The sequence below is a fragment of the Schistocerca americana genome, chromosome 3 (assembly GCF_021461395.2).
Source record: "Schistocerca americana isolate TAMUIC-IGC-003095 chromosome 3, iqSchAmer2.1, whole genome shotgun sequence".
NCBI lineage: Eukaryota > Metazoa > Arthropoda > Insecta > Orthoptera > Acrididae > Schistocerca > Schistocerca americana.
Genome location: NC_060121.1, coordinates 768,024,341 through 768,049,523, shown reverse-complemented (window position 1 = coordinate 768,049,523; position 25,183 = coordinate 768,024,341). Strand labels below are relative to the sequence as shown.

Below are 25,183 nucleotides of genomic sequence, written 5' to 3'. Positions count from 1 at the left end.
TAATATTACATGTTTATTGGAAAGTCTGAAAGAAAAGATAGAACAGTATCATTAAAGGGCATGGATCATACACTTATTCTCATATTTTTGCGTTCTGAATAGCAATGATCTACGTTTTCATTTCCAGCCCTTATCACTTAGAAGTCTCTTTAATATTAGCGTATCACGACACACAAACATCATCGCCAGCCGCTGATGGCCGTGCGGTTCTGGCGCTACAGTCTGGAACCGCGCGACCGCTACGGTCGCAGGTTCGAATCCTGCCTCGGGCCTGGATGTGTGTGTTGTCCTTAGGTTAGTTGGGTTTAAGTAGTTCTAAGTTCTAGGGGACTTATGACCTCAGCAGTTGAGTCCCATAATGCTCAGAGCCATTTGAACCATTTTTTGAACAAACATCATCGACAACGGTAAGTACTGGTTTTTCATAAGTGTAAAACAGCCACTTGATGATGATGTCACGCATGCAACCATATGAAGACAGTATTTCAGCATTTCGTGGCCGTTAATGACTGTTTATAATAAAATAATTTAAATGCGTCATCAATAATTCGTAGATATCTCTTTTTTCTATATGAAACCGGTTATCCTCAGTTTATCGTCCATTGATAAACTTCTTGTATAACTGTATGGATTTTGGAGGACATTGCGTATGGCAAGTGTGCAAAATTAAAGAGATGGAAAGCCATAAAAAGGAATGATGGACCTTGTCCAAGCATTTATTGGATTGGTATCTGAACATTTCCAGAGTGTACGTATAGGGAGTAGATGTGAAGCAAGTTCCCCCTCCCCTGACTTACAAAAAAAAACAAAACAATGAAGTATTTGGCTATCATACGTGCTCACATTGACTGCTTGAAAAATGTTCAAATGTGTGTGACACCTTATGGGACTTAACTGCTAAGGTCATCAGTCCCTAAGCTTACACACTACTTAACCTAAATTATCCTAAGGACAAACACACACACTCATGCCCGAGGGAGGACTCGAACCTTCGCCGGGACCAGCCGCACAGTCCATGACTGCAGCGCCCGAGACCGCTAGGCTAATCCCGCGCGGCACATTGACTGCTTCCTTTTGAGATCAAAGTGGAGCCATGCATCAGACTTTAAACACTGTAAGATTGTTATCATTGTAAGAAGAAGCAATTTTCGTAATTCTGAAGCAAATGGGAAAAAGTGAATAAATATTAAATATTTCCTCAAAAAACCTTCAAAATTTTCTAAGGACATTATTGCACCACCCTGGACCATTCCTAGCGTTAACAGCTGAATCTGAAAAGAAACAGTTCACATTTTCTATATCACAACTGTAAATACCTTTGGCAGCGGCTTCCTCTCCTTCTGGATGTGGAGTCCAGTTAATTCGACGATATTTGGCGTGTTCGGCACAGGGTAGCTCACGCTGAAGTGATTGTTGACCAACATGAGGCTGAAATTGTGATCTATTTCCCTCAGGGTAGGTGGGTTCGGACCGGAATACTTCCTGAGTTCCTCTTCCTCTCTCGCATACAAAACTCTCTGTCCAATGTCCAGCGACCGCAGTAAGATGTAGGCGTTGTACAGTCTCTGCCAGAAGGTCATGTGGTCCGTGTATCCAAGATTGTAGTCAGGAATGTAAGAAGGATTAATAGGACTGCCGAAGGTCTTCCGAATAAGTGACGTAGGTCCAAGAGAAGTGTATCCAATTAACGGTAGAGATCCCAATTTGTGCGCTAAGCCATAATAGCAAGTGAAGCCGAATTTCTCTATAATGAACACATCATACTTCTGCTCCAATCTGAAATACAAAAAATAATTTTCATGACACCTTAACGGCACATGTTCATCGAAGGAATCAGTTTACAGATTTTACATAAAAAGAAATAATTCCATGACGCACAGACAATAAAAAGAATCAACATCACCTCCACACATGGTTAAAACAGACACAAATAAAATTTTAATGTTCCGATTAGCTAGAATCATCTGTAGTGTTTTCATAAAACAATAATCTTCACTAGGAATATATATATATATATATATATATATATATATATATACACACGAGTATCAGTAGCCTAATTACAAACATGACGAACTCAATCTTTTTTAAAGCGGGGTTATGGTTGATTTACATAGTTAAGAATACGGGGAATCTGATGACGGTGTTGATTTGTTTCAAAATCGGCCAGAACAGTGTTAAGTCTGCAGTAGACAATCAACCTACGTTACACAAACGTCCAACGCCTTACTACATTGGTAACAAAATCGACCACCTTCACAGCCAGCAATCATAATATTCGATTTGGTCACGTGACTGGCCCAGGTATTCATGGAAACTGGGAGTTAACAATGGCTGTTGTTAACATCGCTCTGTAACGTGGAAAAAAGTATAGAAGAAACGCCACCTGGTGAAAACAGGAAGAAAGTCACCAGACGAGAGGAATGGAAACATGTAAAAGAGAAGAAAGTGAGGTTAGTAAATAACAACTTATTTCCTTCAGAAGCAACTGTTATAACGACCTAGTTACAACATGAGTTTTTATTAGTGTCTAGCGTCATTGTTGGGATATAGGTAAGAACCGAATAAATTAACAGTATTGCCAAGTTGTGGTCATAGTGGAAAGAAGAGCTGCAGTCTCCTAAAAATGGTGGACGTCGAGCAATTTCACGGAGCATTTTATGCTATATCAGGAAAACAGAGTCAGGATGCTTTCATAATGAAATACTGCTCATAAAATTGTTCAGTTAGACTCCGACCAAGTGGTGGAGATCGGGGTGAGAAAGGCTACACATTTGACTATTCCATTGAGAACATGCCAGCAAATGGAAAACAGGTTTTCAGAAATACATTTTTAGGAGTGCTTGGCATTACAAAACATCACGTTGAAGGCATTTTCAAACGTTTCAAGAAAGAAGGATGCCTTATACCCGTTGAAACTCATGGAGGTTATAGAAAGACGGCTGTTTACAGCACTAGAATTAGGTCTGTAGAAAATTTTATCAAACAGTTTAAAGGAAGTGAATCACATTACTGTAGGTCAAGAAGTTCTAAGTATAGCTAAAATTTGGGAAATGTACAAGAAATCGGTTTCTGACGATCTAAAAGTTACACAATCATTGTTCTGGAAAGGTTTTGTCACCAATTTTAATATCAATTTCAAAGCCCCATCGACAGATGTTTGTTCTGCTTGCCTGCAACTAACAGAGAAAATAAAGCTTGAGAATGATGCGTAAGTAAAAAAAACTACAGACAGGTTTGACATTGCACAAATTGCAAGCTAAAGGATTTTACAAACTTCTAAAAGAGGAAACCCCTGGCGTGTACATCGTATCGTTCGACATGTAGAATAATCTACCCATACCAAAGCTGCCTGATCAAATTGCATACTATTCCAGACAGTTGTATTACTATAATTTGACTGTTGTTTCTGGACATTTACTGGGAAACTAGCATTAAGTAAAGAGGATGTTGCGATATACTCCTTGGGGAGAACACGAAATGAAAAGTCGTCTAATGAAGTGGCTTCTGCAGCGTTTCATGAACTACGGAGTATAGTAGAATCTGGTACTTTCAGTGGTGTACGTCTTGTAGCGGATGGCTGCCCGGGACATAATAAGAACACCACAGTTTTGAGATGTGTCTTTCCTAGTTATCCCGCACTCAGCCAAACATTCAGAAAATGGAAGTTGTTTTCTCTGTCACTGATCATTCATTCATGCCGAGTGATAGTGTTTGGAATAAATGAAAGATATTTAAAGAAAAAGGAGAAAATTCTTCAACTGGAAGGGTACCATGAAGTTTTTAGAAAACATGGAATCGTGAAGTAAAGCTCTTGAATACTTGATGGAATGATGTCGATGGGGAAGCTGAAGCTAAAACATGTGTGAAAGATCCAGGAACAGTTCACTTTAAACTTTCACAAATTGTGCTCATCAGGAAGTCAACCTCTGTCACTGTTAGTGGAGAGCTCAACTCTAATTTCGAGATTGCAGCGCCTTCGTGAATTATGATGAAAAGTGAAGGCCGAATGAAATAAATCCTAGAGAACTAGTTCCTGGCATCAGAGTAAATTCCTTGAAGGTACAAGATGTCACAAAGCTGTTTCCAACACATTACGGGGAGCAATGGAACAAAAGTGAGGAACTGAAATGGTTTTAGAAGATCATTGATGAAAATGACACCAATCAAGAGGTACCCGCAGAAGCTGACCGCTGTGACTGCCTAATTCAGAATCGTAATGCTGATTATGACGTGGAAGTGATTGTATAATTTCACGAAATGAACACTTTGCGGAATGTATAGGCTAACTGAACCACTTTCGTAAGTAAAATAATCTCATGTTCTTCAATAAAATTGGAAGTTTTGAGTTTTTGTTGAATGTACCTATAGCAAATTTGAACAACAGTGAGGATTTTCCGATGTTAAAACAGTGCAATTTGCGGGGTTCAGTTAAAGTTCTTACCTACACGGTCAACTCCATTCCTTAGTTGCAAACATGGCCACCTCCATATTTCAGCAGTCATTTTCTAGTTAGCTATGCAAGATCATATGGAATTATTGATGTAAATACGATTCTGATGATGCTAAGAAACTGCAACTCGGAAGGCTAAAATAATCGTGCAAAACTATTTTTTGCCTCTCCTGAAAAATTTTAAGAAATGGAATTGGCCAGTTTGTAACTAGGCTATATATAGTGTGTATGTACGCCGTCAACAGAAAGCTGATTAAGCGGTGTTTCGCCTTTTGAATTTTTTTATTGGCATATATCAGCAATGTTTTTTAACTATATTAACACACAGGTGAAGATCATTTAATTACTGCAGTATGAAGGTGTGAGGTTCGATGCGTGCTCCATATCGATACCGAATCTACACTATCTGATCAGAAATACCCGAACACCTGTATGTGATGAGGGATGGAGCGCTAGATGTCACGAATTGTGAACACGCTAGTATAAAACCAGACGGGGAGTACTGCGTTGTCAGTTGAGAAGTAGCGACACCAGAATGGGTCGTCTAGGGTTGCACAATGGCTTGGACCACGCACCGGTCAATGGATTTAATCTGAGTAACAAATGCATCAGGTACATTTCAGCCGTGCTAAAGCTGCCAAAATCAATTGTTGGCGACGTGACTGTCAAGTGGAAATGCCAAGGAGTAACTTCAGGAAACCAAGAACAGACAGGCCTCGCGTGCTGACGAATAGGAACCATGGAGCATTGAAGAATTTTGTTGTGAAACGGAAAAGTAGCACGAAATTAGCGGAAGAAATCACTTGCGACTTTCAAAGTAATAGCAGTAGTCAAGCTAGCACACTGACTGACAATAAGTAGTCAAAAACAATAGGTTAGAATGATCGCGCATCTCCCCATACATTTCTGTCGTCAGTCCTAAGCGACGCTTGATGTTGAGTAAAGAGCGACGTCAGTGGACAATCGATTACTGCACACAAACGATTTGAAGTGACGAATGACGCTATACACTGTGACAGTTCGATGGAAGGGTTTTGGTTTGGGAAATGCCTCGAGAACGCTACCTGTCGTGATGTGTAGTGAACGGAAGAGGCATTGTGACGGCATGGCCGCGTTCTCTGTGATTAGGATGAAGTCTCATCATTGCGCTTACGAAAACCACAAATACGGTCGGATATGAGCTCATTTACAGCCTTATGTACTGCATACAGTGGAGCAACATTTCGGAGACGATAACTGTCCCTGTCAACATGGCAGTGCCCGCTCTAATAAAGCAACATCTGCGATGTATTGGTTTGCGGACATTAACATTCCATAAACGACTGGCCTGCCCGGAATCCCGATCTGGGATGCGTTAGAAAGCTGACTTCGCTTCAGACACGAGCGTTCTCTGGTTTCGGGTGTTGAGAACGAATGGTCTGGCGGTCCTCCACAGACATTCAGACACCTCATTGAAAGTGACGCCAGCAGAGTTGAAGCCGTCACAAACGCGATGGGCGGAAACATATAGCACATAAATATCCATTAACGGGTGCGCATATACTTCTGAGTAGATAGTGTACCTCACTGCATCATGACATGTTTCGTATTACTACGAAGACTTTAAGTGAGACCAGGGTACGTTTTTGTTACGTCGCAGCCACATACATAAATATCATTGTGCAACTGACACGATCTTTTGGTTAAAGGCATCCTCTACAGTTTATACACGTCCCTGTTGGTGCAACATGGTTTTTTTTTTTTATAATATCGCAAGGAAATCCTTTAAAGTGTCATCCGTTTGCATAGCTAGAGGGAAGCACACATCTCCATTTTTACTTTATTATTGTTGGAAATACGTCTTCCTCTGCAATTTCTCTTCTGGACCATTTGTTCGTTTCTCTCTTTCTCCTAAGTGCTATAGTCATCGTGTGAATAATCGGAAAAGATAGGTTGATAGATTGGGTAGTGATGTGACTGATGGTTGCACGAAATGCTGATGACTAGAACCCAGGAACAAGCATGACTTAGAGCTGCCTCTGAAAAAACAGTGAAAACGTATTTATTGTGATCTCAAGATGTACATTACTTACGTGGACTAAATGGTCATGATACTATCATGAAGCGAAGAATCAGATGTTACGACGTTGGAATCAAATAGGATAATAATACAACATCATAATCACCGGTGCTGCACTGAATGCCGACCTGCGGTGTGGATCTGAATCACGCCGTACAGTCTATGGAAGCACCACATGGAGACAATCAAGTGAACTGTGTCGAACTGGTCGGCACTTCCCTTTTATGCAAATCTGCGTAACAGCAATGATATGAATTCCAGCTGTACTAAGTAAGCACGCTTACTAACTGAAAATTTAGGTATGTCTGCTACAGCAGGAGAATAGCCATCACAGTGCCACCAGTGTTTTTACAGGGTGCACAGGACTGCCACACTAAGTTCCATTAGACGTGCGTACGTCGGAATCACGCTTCACATGGTGGGTACGCGGCAGCTGCCATCGGACAATTAGCTCACAGTCTAAGCCCGGGAACTGGCCACGGATAAATTAAACACGTGCACTGATTGTGTTGGTATTATGGGATCTATAGGTAGCTAAATCAAGATTCTGTTTGTGTCTGTCAACGTAACACGAATTTCTTTGGCACAATAAGTGAACCGCCCGCGGTGATCGAGCGGTTCTAGGAGCTTCAATCCGGAACCACGTGGCTGCTACGGTCGCAGGCTCGAATCCTGCCTCGGACATGGATTGTGTGATGTCCTTAGGTTAGTTAGGTTTCGGTAGTTCTAAGTTTAGGGGACTGATGACCTCAGCTGTTAAGTCCCATAGTGCTTAGAGCCATTTTTTGAAGAATAAGTGATGATATGTTTTTAAAAAGTTTCATTGTTTCTCGCCATTATCGGGTTCGAACACTTTCTTCATCATCAGATGGATACATTCTACACTGCCGGAAAAAAATAGTACACCTGCAAAGACGGCGTCGATTTTGATCCGATGACGGCATATGCCACCTGGGGGACAGCCGATGTACTCATAATGGTTTCAGTGTCGTCGGCCAATAGATAGCGTAGCGGCATAGCTACTAGAGCGCCATCTGTGTCTGTGCTTTAATAGGGAGTGCTCACAGCCAAGAGGCTTCATAATGTTCCCCCCTTTCTTTTATATCTATGTACAACGTATTTTCTCCTATATGTTATTTTTTATGTCTTCTTTTGTATGATCTGTGTCTTTCTGCTGAAGAGCAGCGCATATGCTGCTGCCAGCCCGCCCCGATGGGGAATTGAAATACAATATAGAAAAAAACAATCAGAAGGCTAACTGTGGTTCAAATTGAAGATAGCAGGCAACCATGCCGCGGGGACCCACTCTGGTTTCCTACAGCCAACTGAGCGAGTTTGAAAGGCGTCAAATTGTGACCTTCCGAGTGGCGGGATGGTCCTTTCGGAGAATTGCCACACAGTTTGGACGTACTGCATTGATTGTGCAATGACGCTGGTACCAGTGGTCACGTGAGCATTCTCACACCTGTAGACGAGGCTCCGGAAGTCCACGCAGCACAGACGCCCACCAGGATCGTAAGGCCAACATTGCCAAATCTTACCGCTACCACAACTCAGATAAGAGGGCTTATGAGCTCAGACGTGTCAACGCGAAATGTTGCGAACTGGTTATTAGCACTGGTACTGCGAGCAAGCTCACCTCTAGCCGTCTTCCTCAAACGTTACAGCATCGACTTGAGCGGTTTGACTGGTGTCGTTGGAAGTTGGACTAGTGAGTTGTCGTCTTCAGCGATGAAAGCAGATTCTGCTTGAATGCAAGTGATGGTCGATTGTGCGTACGACGTTGACTTGGTGAGCCCTGTCTCGTAGAGTGCATTCGTCCAAGACGCACTGCCCCGCCATAGGCGATGAGCTACAACTGTCGTTCACATTTGGTCTTTCTGCATAAGACGTTAACCAGCACTCGGTACGTGCAGGATTTTGTTAGACCCGTTCTTCTGTCGTTCTTCCAACAGGAAGGTGATGCGTTGTTCCAACAGGATAATGCTCGTCCACACTGCCCGTGCAAGTCAACGTGCTCTGCAGGACGTGCAAAGCTTCCTTGGCCAGCACGATCTCCGGACTTGTCACCAATCGAACACGTGTGGGATAAGATGGGACGAGAAGTCACTCGTGCGACTCGTCAGCCAACAACTCTGGCAGAACTACGTTAAAAGGCCAAGCTGTCGTGTCATAACATATCCCAAGACAGTATTCGCCATCCGAACAATCGACTAGAAGCCGGTGTCAGTGCATTGTCGCCCATGGAGCTACACCACACACTAATGTGGGTGTTTCTGTATAGGTTGATACTTGGTGCGTCAGAACAGCTTTGGTATTGTTCTGTAAATGCAGTAATTTCATATGCTCCATATGCATTGTTGGAAGAATAAATCTTGAGTAAATTGGAAACCTCTAAAAGGGTCTACTTATTTTTTTCCTGTTGATTGCAATGATTGCAATGATAACCTATAGCAAAAGAATAATTTCACTACCCTATGGTAGATAGATTTAACTTTTAGATACATTTGCAAATAGTAAAGGATATGAAACAGTAATGAGTTTAGAGTATTGTCTGAACTTCGGCACAATGTGGCCTGACTTGTGTAGCATCACTGCGAAAATTCTGAAAAATCCTAAATTCTTCAACGAGAGTACTGCCTGCATCTTGGAGTGCTGTGAAGTACTTACAGTGAACACTGATGTGACAATTTATTGCTGTGGCTTACGAAATAAGTTAACTATACGTAGTAGCAAGTTGATGCCGTTCGAATGCAGAGTACTCCAGAAGTTTGTGCTCTATCCTAATATTAAAACTCTAAGACTTTCGTGTCTGTTTGTTTGTCACTTTGAACACGCTAATCTCCAAAACCTCTACCATTGGGTTTTCACTGGTAACTTAAACTTAGCTTCGGAAAGTGTACAGGCTTTATTTCATTTAAATCGGATCACGGAAATAAAAAGATATCGTAGTTTAAAGCTTTATCTAAAACCATCGTGTCTGTCTGTTTGAACATGCTAAACACCAGTACTACTAGATGAATTCTTATGGGGTTTCAGGTTACTTGTGAAAACCCAAGTAACTTGAGGGTAGCTTGCGGCAATGCAAAGGCTTTGGTTAATAAAAAGGTATGGCGATTTAAAGTTTTACCTAAAACTGTCGTACCTGCCTTTTTGTCTGTTTGAATACGCTAAGCTATAAACATACTACACAAATTATTATGGGGTTTTCACCGGTAAGTTGAGCATAGCTCTAGCAACGTATAGGCTTTATTTCATCCAAAGCGGAGCACGGGAAAAAATATATCGTGATTTAAAGTTTTTCCTGGACCGCAATTGGTAAACGGCCCATTTTAACACGGGTAATGTATCACGAAGCAAATACCGTCCGTACTGGCGGAATGTTACGTGATACCACGTACTCATACGTGGTCCAAATAAAACATTCATATTTCTTTACGTACTACACGAATATGTAATAAAAATGGGGGTTCCTATTTTAAAAATACGCAGTTGATACCCGTTTGACCTATGGCAGCGCCACCTAGCGGAACAACCGTAGCGCCATCTGGTTTCCCCCTTCAAGCTAGACAAGTTTCGCTCTTTGTAGTTTTTTCGTTTGACGCTTATTTCGTGGGATATTTGCCCCAGTCACGATCAATGAACCACCCTGTATTCCCGGTACTCTCAGGCCGAGGTTATCCTTGACCGGTCACAACATTTCTTTAATTTCTCTGGGTGGCCGGAAGACAGTATAATGTCTAGTAAAGAGCAGAGCCTACACGAGGAGAAGGAAGGGACAGCATTGACCACTTTTTTAACTATGTGCCCTACAGCATCAATAAGCGGAGACAGCTCTGCCTAGTTGCTCCATGGCAGCAAGACTCCGCCTCCTACAGCTGGACAAACACAATCCATCAGCACGATCACTGTATACCTTCAGAGAACTTTATACAGTCCTCGCTCACGGGTTATGGCGTCAGTCTCATTGACACCCAACCATCATTTTAGAGCTCGAGGATGGTTGGATGCTGAATGCTGCACAAACCTAGGTTTGAATGGTTTGGCAACACATCAGCCACATCTTATTTCATTGCCATCAACGGATGAAGCCGCAAAGACGTTAGAGTGTATGAACAGCATAGGGGTTCAAATGGCTCTGAGCACTATGGGACTTAACATCTGAGGTCATCAGTCCCCCAGAACTTAGAACTACTTAAACCTAACTAACCTAAGGACATCACAGACATCCATGCCCGAGGCGGGATTCGAAACAGCATAGGGGCTTAGCGGCCGGTAAATTTGCCGGTAATTTTGTTTCACCCGTGCAGTGCCTCACAGAGAAAAGAATACAACGTTCGGTTGTTAAACCGCTTCTAAAACCAAACTGTAGGTCTGCAGCAAATTATGTACACCGAAATGATGAATTGCCCACATACACATAGCCCTGTCAACAACTTTTGCAAACACCCATGATACAGAAACACATCTACAATTATCAACATTGTCCCATTCTCCTATTTTGTTAAGCGGTTTCACTACTGAGTACTTAAATCGTTCAGGAAACCGATCATTTCTAAAGAAATATGCAGCACAGTGCTTTAGTACACTGCTAGATACCATATATTATCCGTGACGGTCCTTACTCTTCTGGGATTTAATTATTGACTCAATCTCCCCTTTGTCATTATCACAGAGCTTCAGAAGGCAGTCTCGGAAAACCATTTTCTAAGATTCTTTGCCGAAACTAGGTTTTTATGAAATTCACCTGCTATATTCGGAAAGTGATTGTCAAAATCTGTGTTTAAATCCGACTTACCAGTAAAAAAATCAGCAACGTAAACGAGAGCGTTTATTTCAACATTTTCGGCGACTAAGTGTTATCCTTCCTTACGCATCTTCATGACGAGTATGCTTTGGACACTCCCATCTTCCAAGATGACAACTGCCACGATCACATATCGGCGTGCAAAGGCTTCTGTTCTCACAACTACTCAGTCAATCTATCGTGTCTCGACTGTACCGCTAAATCACCCGATTTTAATCCCACAGAAAATGTTGGACTATCTAGACAGAAGCGCAGCAGTCAACATCCTCTCAGTCTGGCAGCTCGATCGGGTCTAACAAGGTAACCTCCCCATCGCACCCCCCTCAGATTTAGTTATAAGTTGACACAGTGGATAGGCCTTGAAAAACTGAACACAGATCAATCGAGAAAACAGGAAGAAGTTGTGTGGAACTATGAAAAAATAAGCAAAATATACAAATTGAGTAGTCCATGTGCAAGATAGGCAACATCAAGGATAGTGTGAGCTCGAGAGCGCCGTCGTCCTGTGGTTAGAGTGAGCAACTGCGGAATGAGAGGTCCTTGGTTCAAGTCTTAACTCGAGTGAAAAGTTTACTTTCTTTATTTTCGCAAAGTTATGATCTGTCCGTTCGTTCATTGACGTCTCTGTTCACTGTAATAAGTTTAGTGTCTGTGTTTTGCTACCGCACCGCACACTTACAGTTCGGAAAATATTCATTGACCTTGTTATTGAGGTCGCGAGCTATATTTTCTGGATTCATATTGCCCACGGAATACATCTCACGTATTTAATGCACTCCCGTCCATAGTAGCAAACGGTCAACTGCCAGCCAGGGAGCCTCGTTAGCAGGAATACTCTCTCTTCCGTGCGCTGTAGTCGACTGACGTCGTGTGTTTCGATGTTTGTTTAGATGTAGCGTCCCCATACTACGTCGCAGTTACCTCACATCGGAAGGACAGATAATAATTGTCCGAAAATAAAAAATTTAAATTTTCACTCAATGGAAGACTTGAACCAAGAACCTCTCGTTCCGCAGCTGCTGACGCTACCCACAGGACCACGGCGCTCTAGGAACCCATGCTCTCCATGTAGTTACTTATTCTCCGCATGGACTATTGAGTTTGTATATTTTGCTTATTTTTTTCATAGTTCCACACAACTTCTTCCTGTTTTCTCGATTGATCTGTGTTCAGTTTTTCAAGGCTTATCCACTGTGCCAACTTATAACTAAATCTGAGGGGGGTACAATGGGGAGGTTCCCTTATAAGCATCAATAAGCGGCCTTAACCGGATATGACATACGTGAAGAAACTTGTCGACTCTCTTCCTCTCCTAACTGAGGGCGTTATCAAGGGTGGAGGGGGTGTACACGGTATCAGCGTGACATCTCTGTATTATTTATTTCTGTTCTTGGTTGGCATTTACCGGCCTTGAGGCGATACTGAACTGGAGAACACGAAAAACACACCCACATGTAGAGGAATATCAAGAGCTCTGATGGAAACCCAGTTCTAAGCAAAGAAGGGAAAGCAGAATGGTGGAAGGAGTATCTAGTGGGCCTATACAAGGGCGATGTACTTGAGGACAATATTATGGAAATGGAAGAGGATGTAGATGAAGATGGACTGGGAGATATGATATTGCGTGAAGAGTTTGACAGAGCACTGAAAGACCTGAGTCGAAACAAGGCCCCCGGAGTAGACAACATTCCATTAGAACTACTGACAACCTTGGGAGAGCCAGTCCTGACAAAACTGTACCATCTGTTGAGCAAGATGTATGAGACTGGCGAAATACCCTCAGACTTCAAGAAGAATATAATAATCCCCATCCCAAAGAAAGCAGGTGTTGACAGATGTGAAAATCACCGAACTATCAGTTTAATAAGTCACAGCTGCAAAATACTAACGCGAATTCTTTGCAGACGAATGGAAAAAACTGATACAAGCCGACCTCGGGCAAGATCAGTTTGGACTCCGTAGAAATGTTAGAACACGTGAGCCAATACTGCCCCTACGACTTATCTTAGAAGAAAGATTAAGGAAAGGCAAACCTACGTTTCTAGCATTTGTAGACTTAGAGAAAGCTTTTGACAATGTTGATTGGAATATTCTCTTTCAAATTCTGAAGGTGGCAGGGTAAAATACAGAGAGCGAAAGGCTATTTACAATTTGTACAGAAAGCAGACGGCAGTTATAAGAGTCGAGCGGTATGAAAGGGAAGTAGTGGTTGGGAAAGGAGTGGAACAGGGTTGTAGCCTATCTCTGATGTTATTCAATCTGTATATTGAACAAGCAATAAATGAAACCACATAAAGGTTTGGCTCTGAGCACTATGGGACTCAACATCTATGGTCATCAGTCCCCTAGAACGTAGAACTACTTAAACCTAACTAACCTAAGGACAGCACACAACACCCAGCCATAACATAAAGGTTTGGAGTAGGTATTAAAATCCATGGAGAAGAAATAAAAACTTTGAGGTTCGCCGATGACATTGTAATTCTGTCAGAGACAGCAAAGGACTTGGAAGAGCAGTTGAACGGAATGGACAGTGTCTTGAAAGGAGGGTATAAGATGAACATCAACAAAAGCAAAACGAGGATAATGGAATGTAGTCGAATTAAGTCGGGTGATGCTGAGGGAATTAGATTAGGAAATTACACACTTAAAGTAGTAAAGGAGTTTTGCTATTTGGGGAGCAAAATAACTGATGATGGTCGAAGTAGAGAGGATATAAAATGTAGACTGGCAATGGCAAGGAAAGCGTTTCTTAAGAAGAGAAATTTGTTAACATCGAGTATTGATTTAAGTGTCAGGTAGTCGTTTCTGAAAGTATTTGTATGGAGTGTAGCCATGTATGGAAGTGAAACATGGACGATAAATAGTTTGGACAAGAAGAGAATAGAAGCTTTCGAAATGTGGTGCTACAGAAGAACGCTGAAAATTAGATGGGTAGATCACATAACTAATGAGGAGGTATTGAATAGAATTGGGGAGAAGAGGAGCCTGTGGCACAACTTGACTAGAAGAAGGGATCGGTTGGTAGGACATGTTCTGAGACATCGCGGATCACCAATTTAGTTTTGGAGGGCAGCGTGGAGGGTAAAAATCGTAGAGGGAGACCAAGAGATGAATACACTAAGCAGATTCAGAAGGATGTAGGTTGCAGTAGGTACTGGGAGATGAGGAAGCTTGCACAGGATAGAGTAGTATGGAGAGCTGCATCAAACCAGTCTCAGGACTGAAGACCACAACAACAACATGTAGAGGAACAGGGCACGGTCTATTTTGACTCTCAGAACACTTCATTTATCCTTACCGATGTCCCATGTTTTATTTTTTTGCAGAACAGCAAACAAAGATCATTGAACTTACTTCAAGAACTCTTTCATAGGTGTCAAACCAAACTGAAACTGGCAGCCATATCTCGCCCCATCAAGAAGCAATTGAAAAAATGCCACAGGAGACGTTGGATCGGGCAGTTCATTGAGGTCAAAATTTTCTATGAAGTTTCTATAACTTTCTGAAAGGTCAACCTCAGTGTAGTTTGCAATGGTAGCCTGAAACAAATAGGGAAATGTATATTGAGTTGAGACGATGAGAACACAACAATCAACTATAATATACCAACATATTAAAAAAAATGTTTTATGCAATTTAACTCAGTACAATATATAACTAATTTATTCACTGTACTCGTCTACAGACGTGTTTCTGAAATGCGGTTATGTACTATTTCACTATATTGTAGCAGCAGAACGAAATTTTTAAAGGTTGGTTCAAAACTTCGTAAATTTTTTGTTTTGCAGTTTGGTATACTGTATGCTGTGGATTTATTTACCTATTGTTTTTTTTATTTGTAGTTCACTGTTGCTGTTTGAGTTTACATATTGTTATTTTGCCGCTTGGAGATAGTGATTGGACCTGTGGACACTAGGAAGTGGAGTAGCAATTGGGGAAATCTATAGATTGGGTTTCACTAGGCATGGCCTGCACATCAGTAGGTATGGGACTTGGTCGTAAAGCTTACAGGTGATAGTGTAGTGTGTGTTGGTGGTACCAGTCATGGGAAAATTCCTGTAGTAGTTAGTGTTATAGATGCACATTTTTTAGACTAAAGTCAGCTGCTTAAAGAAAGTCTCTCTAACAAAGGAACCACCTTCAAAGAAAGTCAGGTATCCAAGTAGTGAAGGAATTGGCATATTTCATCAAAATATGAGAGGTATTTGAGACAGTGAACTGCTTATAGATGTTGACTCTGACATTATTGCTATAAAAGAGCACCACCTGAATAATATGACAGTCCAGAGGCTTTATTAACCAGTACAGATTAGCTGGTTCTTTTTCAAGAAGTTCTTTGCAGAATGGGCGAGTGGCCATGTAAGTAAAAGCAGTATTCCATTTGAGTCCATAGATGTGTCAAACCACTGCTCTGAACACTCATTTTTATGTTGTGCAGGTATAGCTAAATTTAATGAGACTTAACTTTCAATTGTTATTATTTTTTAAGTTCTTAACTCTGACTTCAGAGCGTTTCTGCTCAGGTTAGACAGGGTTCTTTGTTCACTTTATAGGAAGACCGAAAATAAATTGTACGTGGTGGCTTCAGTATTAATTTTGTATGTGATTGAGCAAGAAAAAGGGTGTTGGATCATCTAAATTCATATGATCTGATGCAGAATGTATTTTTTTCAACTAGGGCGCAGGGAACAGTAGCGCAACCATACGCAATATTTCTATTCATTCTTCTTGCGCAAAAGCGTAAAAATTTAAATGGTCTTTCAGATCATGATGCACAAATTTTAACACTAAAAGGCTTTTGTACTCAAACAAACGATGTATATAACGATGAAATGCGTAGAAAAGCTAATCCAGTGGCATTAGAGAGTTTTTTAAACCTCATTAAGGAACAAAAGTGGCAGAATGATTATAGTGCTGATAACATAAATGATAAATATACTGCTTTCCTTGACACATTACTCATGCTCTTTGATTGCTGCTTGCCATTAGAACATTCAAAGCAGGGTTGTTGTTGTTGTGGTCTTCAGTCCTGAGACTGGTTTGAGGCAGCTCTCCGTGCTACTCTACATTTCATATCCTCTCTACTTCGACCATCATCAGTTATTTTGCTCCCCAAATAGCAAAACCCCTTTACTACTTTAAGTGTGTCATTTCCTAATCTAACTCCCTCAGCATCACCCGACTTAATTCGACTACATTCCATTATCTTCGTTTTGCTTTTGTTGATGTTCATCTCATACCCTCTATTCAAGACACTGTCCATTCCGTTCAACTGCTCTTCCAGGTCCTTTGCTGTCTCTTACAGAATTACAATGTCATCGGCGAACCTCAAAGTTTTTATTTGTTCTCCATGGATTTTAATACCTACTCTGAATTTTTCTTTTGTTTCCTTTATTGCTTGCTCGATATACAGATTGAATAACATCGGGGATAGGCTACAACCCTGTCTCACTCCCTTCCCAATCACTGCTTCCCTTTCATACCCCTCGACTCTTATAACAGCCATCTGCTTTCTGTACAAATTGTAAATAGCCTTTCGCTGCCTGTATTTTACCCCTGCCACCTGCAGAATTTGAAAGCATGGTAGTAGTAGTAAAAGGCAGCCCGGGAGCCTGACTGGTCAGACAAGGATGCCATGTGGAACGAAGTGGGAATTATATCAAAATGTTAAAAGCAGTAACAATCGAGCTTCAGTAGCCCAACGCAAACAGTACTGTAAGGTGCTAAAATTGTTATTACGATGGCAAAGAGTATGTGGCATGCAAAAAGAAAAACTAATTCACAGGATAAAATTAAAACCATATGGTCAGTCGTTAAGGAAGTGTCTCGTCAGCAGCACAAGACCGAGGATACAAAGTCACTATGTACTAATAACGTTTCTGTTACTGATAAATCATAATCCGCAGTGTATTTAACAATCACTTTTTGAACATAGTAAATAAAAAGTTAGTTTCTACAGGGAATCATATAACTGTTTTGGAAAACGGCTTTCCGGGACTGATATCTGAAATACGCCTCCATGACAATGACAAAGGGGGAAACTGAGTCAATAATTAAATAACTGAAGACTAAGGACTCCCGTGGATATGATGGAGTTTCTAGCAGAGTACTAAAATACTATGCTGCACATGTTAGCCTTGCACTTAGCCATATTTGTAAATCTTCCTTTAGGAGTGGTCGGTTTCCTGAACGATTAAAGCACTCATTGAAGCCGCTTTATGAAAAGGGAGAGAACGATAATTTAGACAATTTTAGACATATTTCTACGCTATCAGTGTTTACTAAAGTAATTTAAAAGGATGTCTATGTAGGGAAAACTGATCATTTCGTTCCACATAATTTGCTGTCATATGTACAGTTTGTATTAGAAGTGATTTAACAACTGAAAATGCTATAATATCTTTTCTCTGTGAGCTTCTGTATGAATTAAACAAAAGGTTTCGAACGCTAGGCATCTTTTTTGAATTAACTAGGGCGTTTGATAGCGCTAATTGCAAAATATTGCTCCAGAAGATGCACTGTTATGGAATATGCGAAGTAGCTCTCAATTAGTTCACCTCTTACTTTACGAACAGACAGAAAATGGTCATTCTCATCAGTATTGAGAATGGCAATGATCCGAGTGGGGCACAGTTAAATAGGATGCCCCAGGCATCAGTGCTGGGGCCAGTCCCCTTCCTTATTTACGTAAATGATATGCCTTCTAGCACCACACGAGATTCTGAAATATTTGTTTGGTCGTGGCATTAGCTTGGTTGTAAAGGACGGTGTGTGCAATGTTGGTACTGTTTCAAATAGTGTAGTTCAAAAAATAAATTCATGGCATGTAGGAAATCAACTAACACTGAATCACAGTAAGACTCAGGTTTTACAGTTTCTAACACGCAATTCAACAAAACCTGACGTTTTGATTACACTTAATGCGTATATGATTAGTTAGACCCAAAATTTCAAATTTCTAGGTTTTCAGATAGCAAACTGTCGTGGAAAGCCGATATTCAAGATCTTGTTCGAAGACTTAATGCTGCAATTTTTACTATTCGAAAGGTATCTGAAGTAAGTGATAGTTCAACACGATATGTAGTCTACGTTGCTTATTTTCATTCGCTTATGACGTACCGTATTATATTTGGGTAACTCTTTCCATTCTCAAAGAGTATTTTTGGCTCAGAAACGGGTGATTATGGCAATAATTCGTGTAAGTTCGCGAACTTCTTATCGACCCCTATTCATTAGTCTGGGTTTTTGCCGTTTCTTGTTAACATTATCAGCTTTTCCCAAGAATTATCAGCTGTCACTCAGGTAATACGAGACACAAATCTGCGTTTGGATCGAACTTCTTTGATTCTTCTCTAGAAAGGTGAGCATTATTCCATTGCATCCATTGTCAGTAAGCTACCACAAGAATTCAAAAATCTTAGCAGCAACCCAGGAATTTTCAAATAAAAACTGAATATTTTAGTCACGAGTCACTCCTTCTATTCTGTCGGGAATTTCCTTGAAAAATTAAGTTGATTCCTGTGTTGATTGCATTTATATAAACTTATAGTTTGTCGTCTTTTTAGGCTTTATAAATATTTTAGTTTATCTATTATTACTTTTCTGTTGCAATTTCATGTACTGACACTTTCCATGACCACGCAGATTTACTCCTAAATTTGACGCTACGGAACTAGGCACGTAAGATAAAAAAATTAATAAATAACATTTCCGACATAATCTTCTATTTGAGTTCAATAGAGGGACGTCGACAGCGCGGGCGGGACAGCAGAGGAGATAGCCAAAAATATTTGTGCCGTGTATGGGCAGAGTACGTGTATGGACGGAGCACAACAGGAGATGATTTTCTGGTTTTAAGGGGCTTCGCGTTCAGGAAGACATTGGAAGTTTAATGAAGATCACTGAAACACAATAATCCCCAATGGTCCAGATCAGTGTGCTCGAGAACTGGCAAATGTAATGAACTGGGATCATTCCACCATCGTGCGACATTTGCATGCAGCGGGGAAGGTTCAAAAATAGGATGTATAGGTACAGCATGCTCTCAGGCAAACTCACAAACATCAGCGGGCGGCCACATGTGCGTCTCTGTTAACTCACCATCAGTTGGCTCGTGACCAGTGTTGTGTACGACTTCGAATGCTACGTAAGGAAAGGTGGGCTACAGAATGGTGCGTCATAGGAAAGCTGGACAGCAGCGAAAATAATTAGTGAACCAGTTAACACGGTAAACAGAAGATTTACTTAAGTTTAACTTCTGCAAGCATACGAAGAGTCATTATAAACAATGTGGCGGAAGTAATTCCAGCTATTACAACAGTAAAACGATGAGGCTCTCTGAACTAAAGCACGAAGGGCGGTGTCAGAGCTGCGGCACATCTGCGTAGCGGCACATCTGCGTAGCATCTCATAGCAAAGCGGCTCTGAGTGCGAGTGAGCTTTGTGTCAGCCGATTGGCGTTCTGGATCGCGGTGGCAGAGGCACTTGTAGTCCAGGACCACTGGAGGTGTGACTCAGAGGGCGTAAACCGCTGGGTCTATTTGATAAAAATTATCTGGACACATATTAGTGGACATTAATATGGTATGTGTCCACAATTGAAATTTCTTGGGTACGCTTTCAGTGACGTGTCTGAATGTCTGTGGAGGAATGGCAAAACCTTCTTTCTAAAGAACCGAAGCTAGACGATTAGTGATATTGGACGCTGGTATCTGGAGCAAAGTCGACATAAAAGATGTCCCACTGAGTTCAGATCACTATTCTAAGCAGGCTAATCCATTTAAGGAGTATTACTGTCCACAGATGTTGCTTTATGACAGGGTGCACTGTCATGCTGATTCAGTCATTGTCTCCGAACTGTTCCTCTACTAGACGGAGACACAGTGCTGTAGAACGTGTTCATATCTACCCACATTCAACGTTTTCTCAAACGCAGTTGGGAAACTACTACCTAACGACGAAAAACAGCACCATAACGTTACACCACCCCGTATTTCGCTGTTGCCACTTGTAACGGTACTTGAATTACGTAACCATTACGGCACCTCTCCTCAACCTCTCGATACCAGCAATATTCTACTGTGTTTCTGTAAAATAGTTAACATATTTCTGTGATAACATTCAGATTTGATTTCATTAGTGTAGAGGTACTTTGATACATCGATATGTTTATATTGCAATGATATTATTCTTATGTGTATTCTTTCTTTTGTCACTATGATCTTTGACGTACTTGTAACCCTGATTTTTGGGCGCGTAAGCGGTTATTAGAGAGTTAAGTCTTGGTCGTCATGTTGAAAAGACGCAAATTGTAGTCAGTTCATGAAATGTGAACTTTAACAGTGAGGAAGGTATTTTCAAGTATGTTTTATATTGTGAAGTGATGTTCCAACAAAAGTAATAAAAAATAAGTGTAACTTAAATTCGGAGTGCTGATTACTTTTTTACATCACTATTGTCCTAACTTGCAAAAGTTTAATCTTCAAGAATGGTTTATGAAACACATCTATAAAACTTTTGAATATCGCAGAATAACACCTAGGCCTCTTTGTACCCGAGCTTGTAATCACCACTACCTAGATTTTCGACGATTGAGCCATGAGTTCACAACGAGACCAGCGTGGGAAACACGAAAAGATGAGTGCCCAGTTTACCCATTATTTCAAGAAATGACTTTATTAACTGTGCTCTAAAGACACTTTATAGTTGCCCGAAAATGCAATATTTAGCAGCGTGAGCAACACTACAATCATAATTAATTTTTGACCTTTGTTGTGGTACGGTTGTTAGACACTACACATGATATCAGATATCATTCTTCCCCAAATCCAAATCCTTCCTTTGGATTTTACAGAGTATAGTGTGATTCGTCATTGCAAACCACTCGTTTCCAGTGACGTCTCTCTTTACACAGCCTCAAGCGCCGCTTGGCAACGACTACATAAATTTGTGGCTTATGAGGAGCTACTCGATAATCGTGCCCCGTTCGCTTTAACTCCTTACGCACAGTCGTTGTGTAACCTGGACTGCCAATAGCAGTCTGGAACACACGAGTGATTCCTTCGTCTGATTTCAAGCGATTTTTTACAACCACCTTCAGCAGTGCTCGACGGTCCATCTCTTTGAGCATATATGGTTTTCCTGGTTTTGGTGTAGTTGTGGTTGTTCCTCCTCGTTTCCACCTCACAGTCACATGACCTACAGTCGACTTGGACATCTTTCAAAGGGTTGGTTGTCCATACTGGATTTGTAGCTCAGGTGACATCCAATGACTTGTCCACGTTCAAAGTCACCGAGATCACCCGACCGACCGATACCTTACTGACGACACACAACATCCCACCTCCTTTTATATTGATGTGTCCGCCTCTCGTCACATCTACTGGTTCATTCCGCTTCACGTAGGAGTGTCCTGATACTTTGCAACAGACAGTGTACTACGTCAAGTGACATTGTGTACGTTGCTCACGATACGTTACTACAGTAATAAGGAATTCATAATGATACCTAACTGATAGCATCACTGATATTTTAAGGATTATGCACTACTGAAAAAATATTCGTGCACCCGGAGAGAAGACATCGATGTTGGTCCAATGGTGGAATAAGCCATCTGAAGTATAGTAGTGTAATGATAATGGTTCCAATGTCGTCTGCCAACTGATAGCGTAGTGGCATAGCTAGCAGGGCGACATATATGTCTACCATTTAATAGGGAATGCTCACAACCAGAAGACTCTGCGTGCTGGAAAAGTGTAAGCAAGAAGGCAATCATGCCACAGACACGCACTCGTGTATCCTACTGCCAAACAAGCGAGTTTTAAAGAGGTCAAATTAAGGCCTTCCAAATGACGGGATGGTGTTTTCGGAAAATTGCCACACAGGTTGGACGTGCTGTGTCAGCTGCGAAACGATACTGTAATCAGAGGTCACGTGAGCATTTTCACACCCCTAGACGAGGTTCTGAATGTCCACGCTCCACAGATGCTCGCCATGCTCGTCGTATTGTAAGGTCAGCTGTGGCAGATCGTACAGCTACCACAGCACGGATAGAAGGGCTTGTGAGCCCAGACGTGTCAACACGAACTGTTGCGAACCAGTTATTAGCAGTGAGACTTCAGGCATGCACATCTCTAGACCGTCTTTCACTCTTGCCACATCATGGACTTGCATGGGTCCATAGGTACCGTCAGAGGATCACTTGGAAGAGGGATCAACGAGCCGTGGTCTTCAGCGATGAAAGCAAATTTTACCTGCACGCAGGTGATGGTCGTTTGTGCTTACGATGTAAACCTGGTGAGCGCTGTCTCATAAAGTGCATTGGTCCAAGACATACTGCCCCACATCAGGCCTTATGATCTGGGATGCGATAAGCTAAAACTCTTTCACTTTCGGTGTTTCTGGAGGAATACTACCTAGCGCTCGGTACGTGCAGAATTGTTAGACCCATTCTTTTGCCATTCTTACTATAGGAAGTGGATGTGTTGTTGTAACAAGACAATGCTCTGCCATACACTGCCTGTGAAACTCAACATGATGTGTAAGACGTGCAACAACTTCCATGTTCAGTATCATCTCTGGACTTGGCTCCAATTGAGCGCTTATGGGATATGATGGGGAACGTAGTGCGTCGCGTGACTCGCCACCCAACAACTCTTACAGAACTACGTGAACTGGTCGAGCTGGCGTGGCGTAACGGATCCCAGGACAGTATTGGCCATCTGTACGATCGCCTGGATGCCAAAGTCAGCGTCTGCATTGCCGCCCGTGGAGGCCACATCACGTACTAATATGGTTGTTTCAGGTACCTCAGAACTCGTTGTGCTACTGATCTGTAAATGTAATAATTTAATGTTCTCCATGGTCACTGTTGCAACAATAAATTTTGAGTCAATTGGGAATCTCTAAAAGGGTTTACTACTTTTTTCCTGCAGCGTGTAATTAAAATCGTTATATAACATTCTGTTCATGTATTAAATTCTTTGACTGCCTGCAGTAGCTCCTGTGTTCATTTCCGATTAAAATTTGTTAACGGCATCTATATGACTTTTATAACATAATGGTAATGTAAAGTTACCTCTCATTCTCCAATCGTATTTTGTTGCTCACAGCGTCAATCAACGCAGATTACATCTTGACCTATTCCTGGATACGTTATAATAATCAAATGCGAATTAGATAATGATAGAAGCTTAAGATGGTTTAAAATTTGCCGCGCGTAGTGGCCGTGCGGTTTGAGTCGCCATGTCACGGATTGCGCGGCCACACTCCCTGGAGGTTCGAGGCCTCCCTCTGGCATGGGTGCGTGTGTGCTGTTCTTATCATAAGGTAGTTTAGCTTAGTTTAAGTAGCGTGTAAGTCTAGGGACTGATGACCTCAGCAGTTTGGTCCCTTAGGAATTTTTGACTAAAATTTGTTGCATGGCCGCGAGTGCAACCCAGCGCCCCAGTTTATTATACGCATAAGCTAACCATTATACCACCGTAGCAGTGCAGCTAACGGAACTGCGTGGACTCCCCCAAGTCCAATGCTCTCCAAAAACACAAGTTCACGCCTTCAGGTCACTTCCCACTTCTTAAACTATCATCATTGCTGAGCTTCTCTAGTATTGGAACACAACCCCAGCTTTGTACGTAATTCCAGCAGATCTATTGATCTCATGAAATTATATTTTCCGTGCGACATATATATATTATATATATAGAGTGTTCAATGCAGCGGTATTAGCCATACTGTTATGGTGATGTAATGTTTATCAATCTGCATAATAAACAGACGACCTGGGTTCAAATCCTTTAATTCATCTCTTCAGCTTCCATCATAAAGATAAAGTTGAGGGTCATATGTCTCGCCCGCATCTCGTGGTCATGCGGTAGCGTTCTCGCTTCCCACGCCCGGGTTCCCGGGTTCGATTCCCGGCGGGGTCAGGGATTTTCTCTGCCTCGTCATGGCTGGGTGTTGTGTGCTGTCCTTAGGTTAGTTAGGTTTAAGTAGTTCTAAGTTCTAGGGGACTGATGACCATAGATGTTAAGTCCCATTGTGCTCAGAGCCAGCCATCATATGTCTCGAGGAAAATGTAATTCCATCAGATTAAATGCCATTTGTTACTGTCGCATAAGGAATATTTAATGGATCTCTTGATTTTTTTTCCCTCATACAGACTGAGAAAAGTCGAATTTTGTTAAAGACGAATTCACAGAATGCTGGCTGGCTTACGTGAAGTGGGTGGGTCGTGATGAACGTGACCTGGTGGCCCCGCCTGGCCAGTTCCAGCAGCACCGTCCTCAGTGGCAGCTGGTGGCTGATGGAGGGGGTCGGCACCGCTGCCAGGATCCTGGCCCCCAGACACCTGTCACCCAGCGCCAGCAGGCAGGCGGCTGTCAGCAGCAACGTTGTCCTCATAATCGCCAGCTGCCAATGGTGGCGGAGAAGAAAGCACTATGTACAGTAACAATGACATAAAAATAATAAGCTCACATAACAAAATATAAAATTCTTGCTTAAAAAAACAGCGAGGATGATTTGGAGCACCATAGGTGATATAAAACCGATAACAGGCGCTCATGTGACGCTTCCGACTATAGTAAATCGTGGCACTGGAAAGGTGTGTTTGTACTGGTTGTTTGTATGGAATGAACACAGTAAGATGAGTCCATGTGAACACGTCACAGTATGGCAGAAAGGAGTAACTGTGTTCGGATGGGCCCATGACCACGTTGTGAATGAAGTTTTCTGTCTTGTTGGTGTAGTAACGCAGACTTTCCAAAGTGTCAACAACAAATAGTGTGCAGCTCACAAGCACATAACACATCGTAAAACAAACGGTCGTACAAAATTCCAAAATGAGAGGGGTCAGAAAAGT

General features: G+C 41.7%; 1 protein-coding gene across 1 annotated transcript in view; it reads right to left on the bottom strand.

Moving 5' to 3' along the window:
• Positions 1 to 24,723, bottom strand: part of LOC124606386 (UDP-glycosyltransferase UGT5-like) — a 53,381-nt gene extending 28,658 nt beyond the window's left edge. The window contains exons 1-3 of the mRNA XM_047138367.1: positions 24,538 to 24,723; positions 14,677 to 14,861; positions 1,317 to 1,776 (exon numbers count right to left, since the gene is read on the bottom strand). Coding sequence (XP_046994323.1) covers positions 1,317 to 1,776; positions 14,677 to 14,861; positions 24,538 to 24,723 — 831 coding nt within the window. The remainder of the gene's footprint in view (positions 1 to 1,316; positions 1,777 to 14,676; positions 14,862 to 24,537) is intronic.
• Between the last annotated feature and the right edge of the window lie 460 nt (positions 24,724 to 25,183).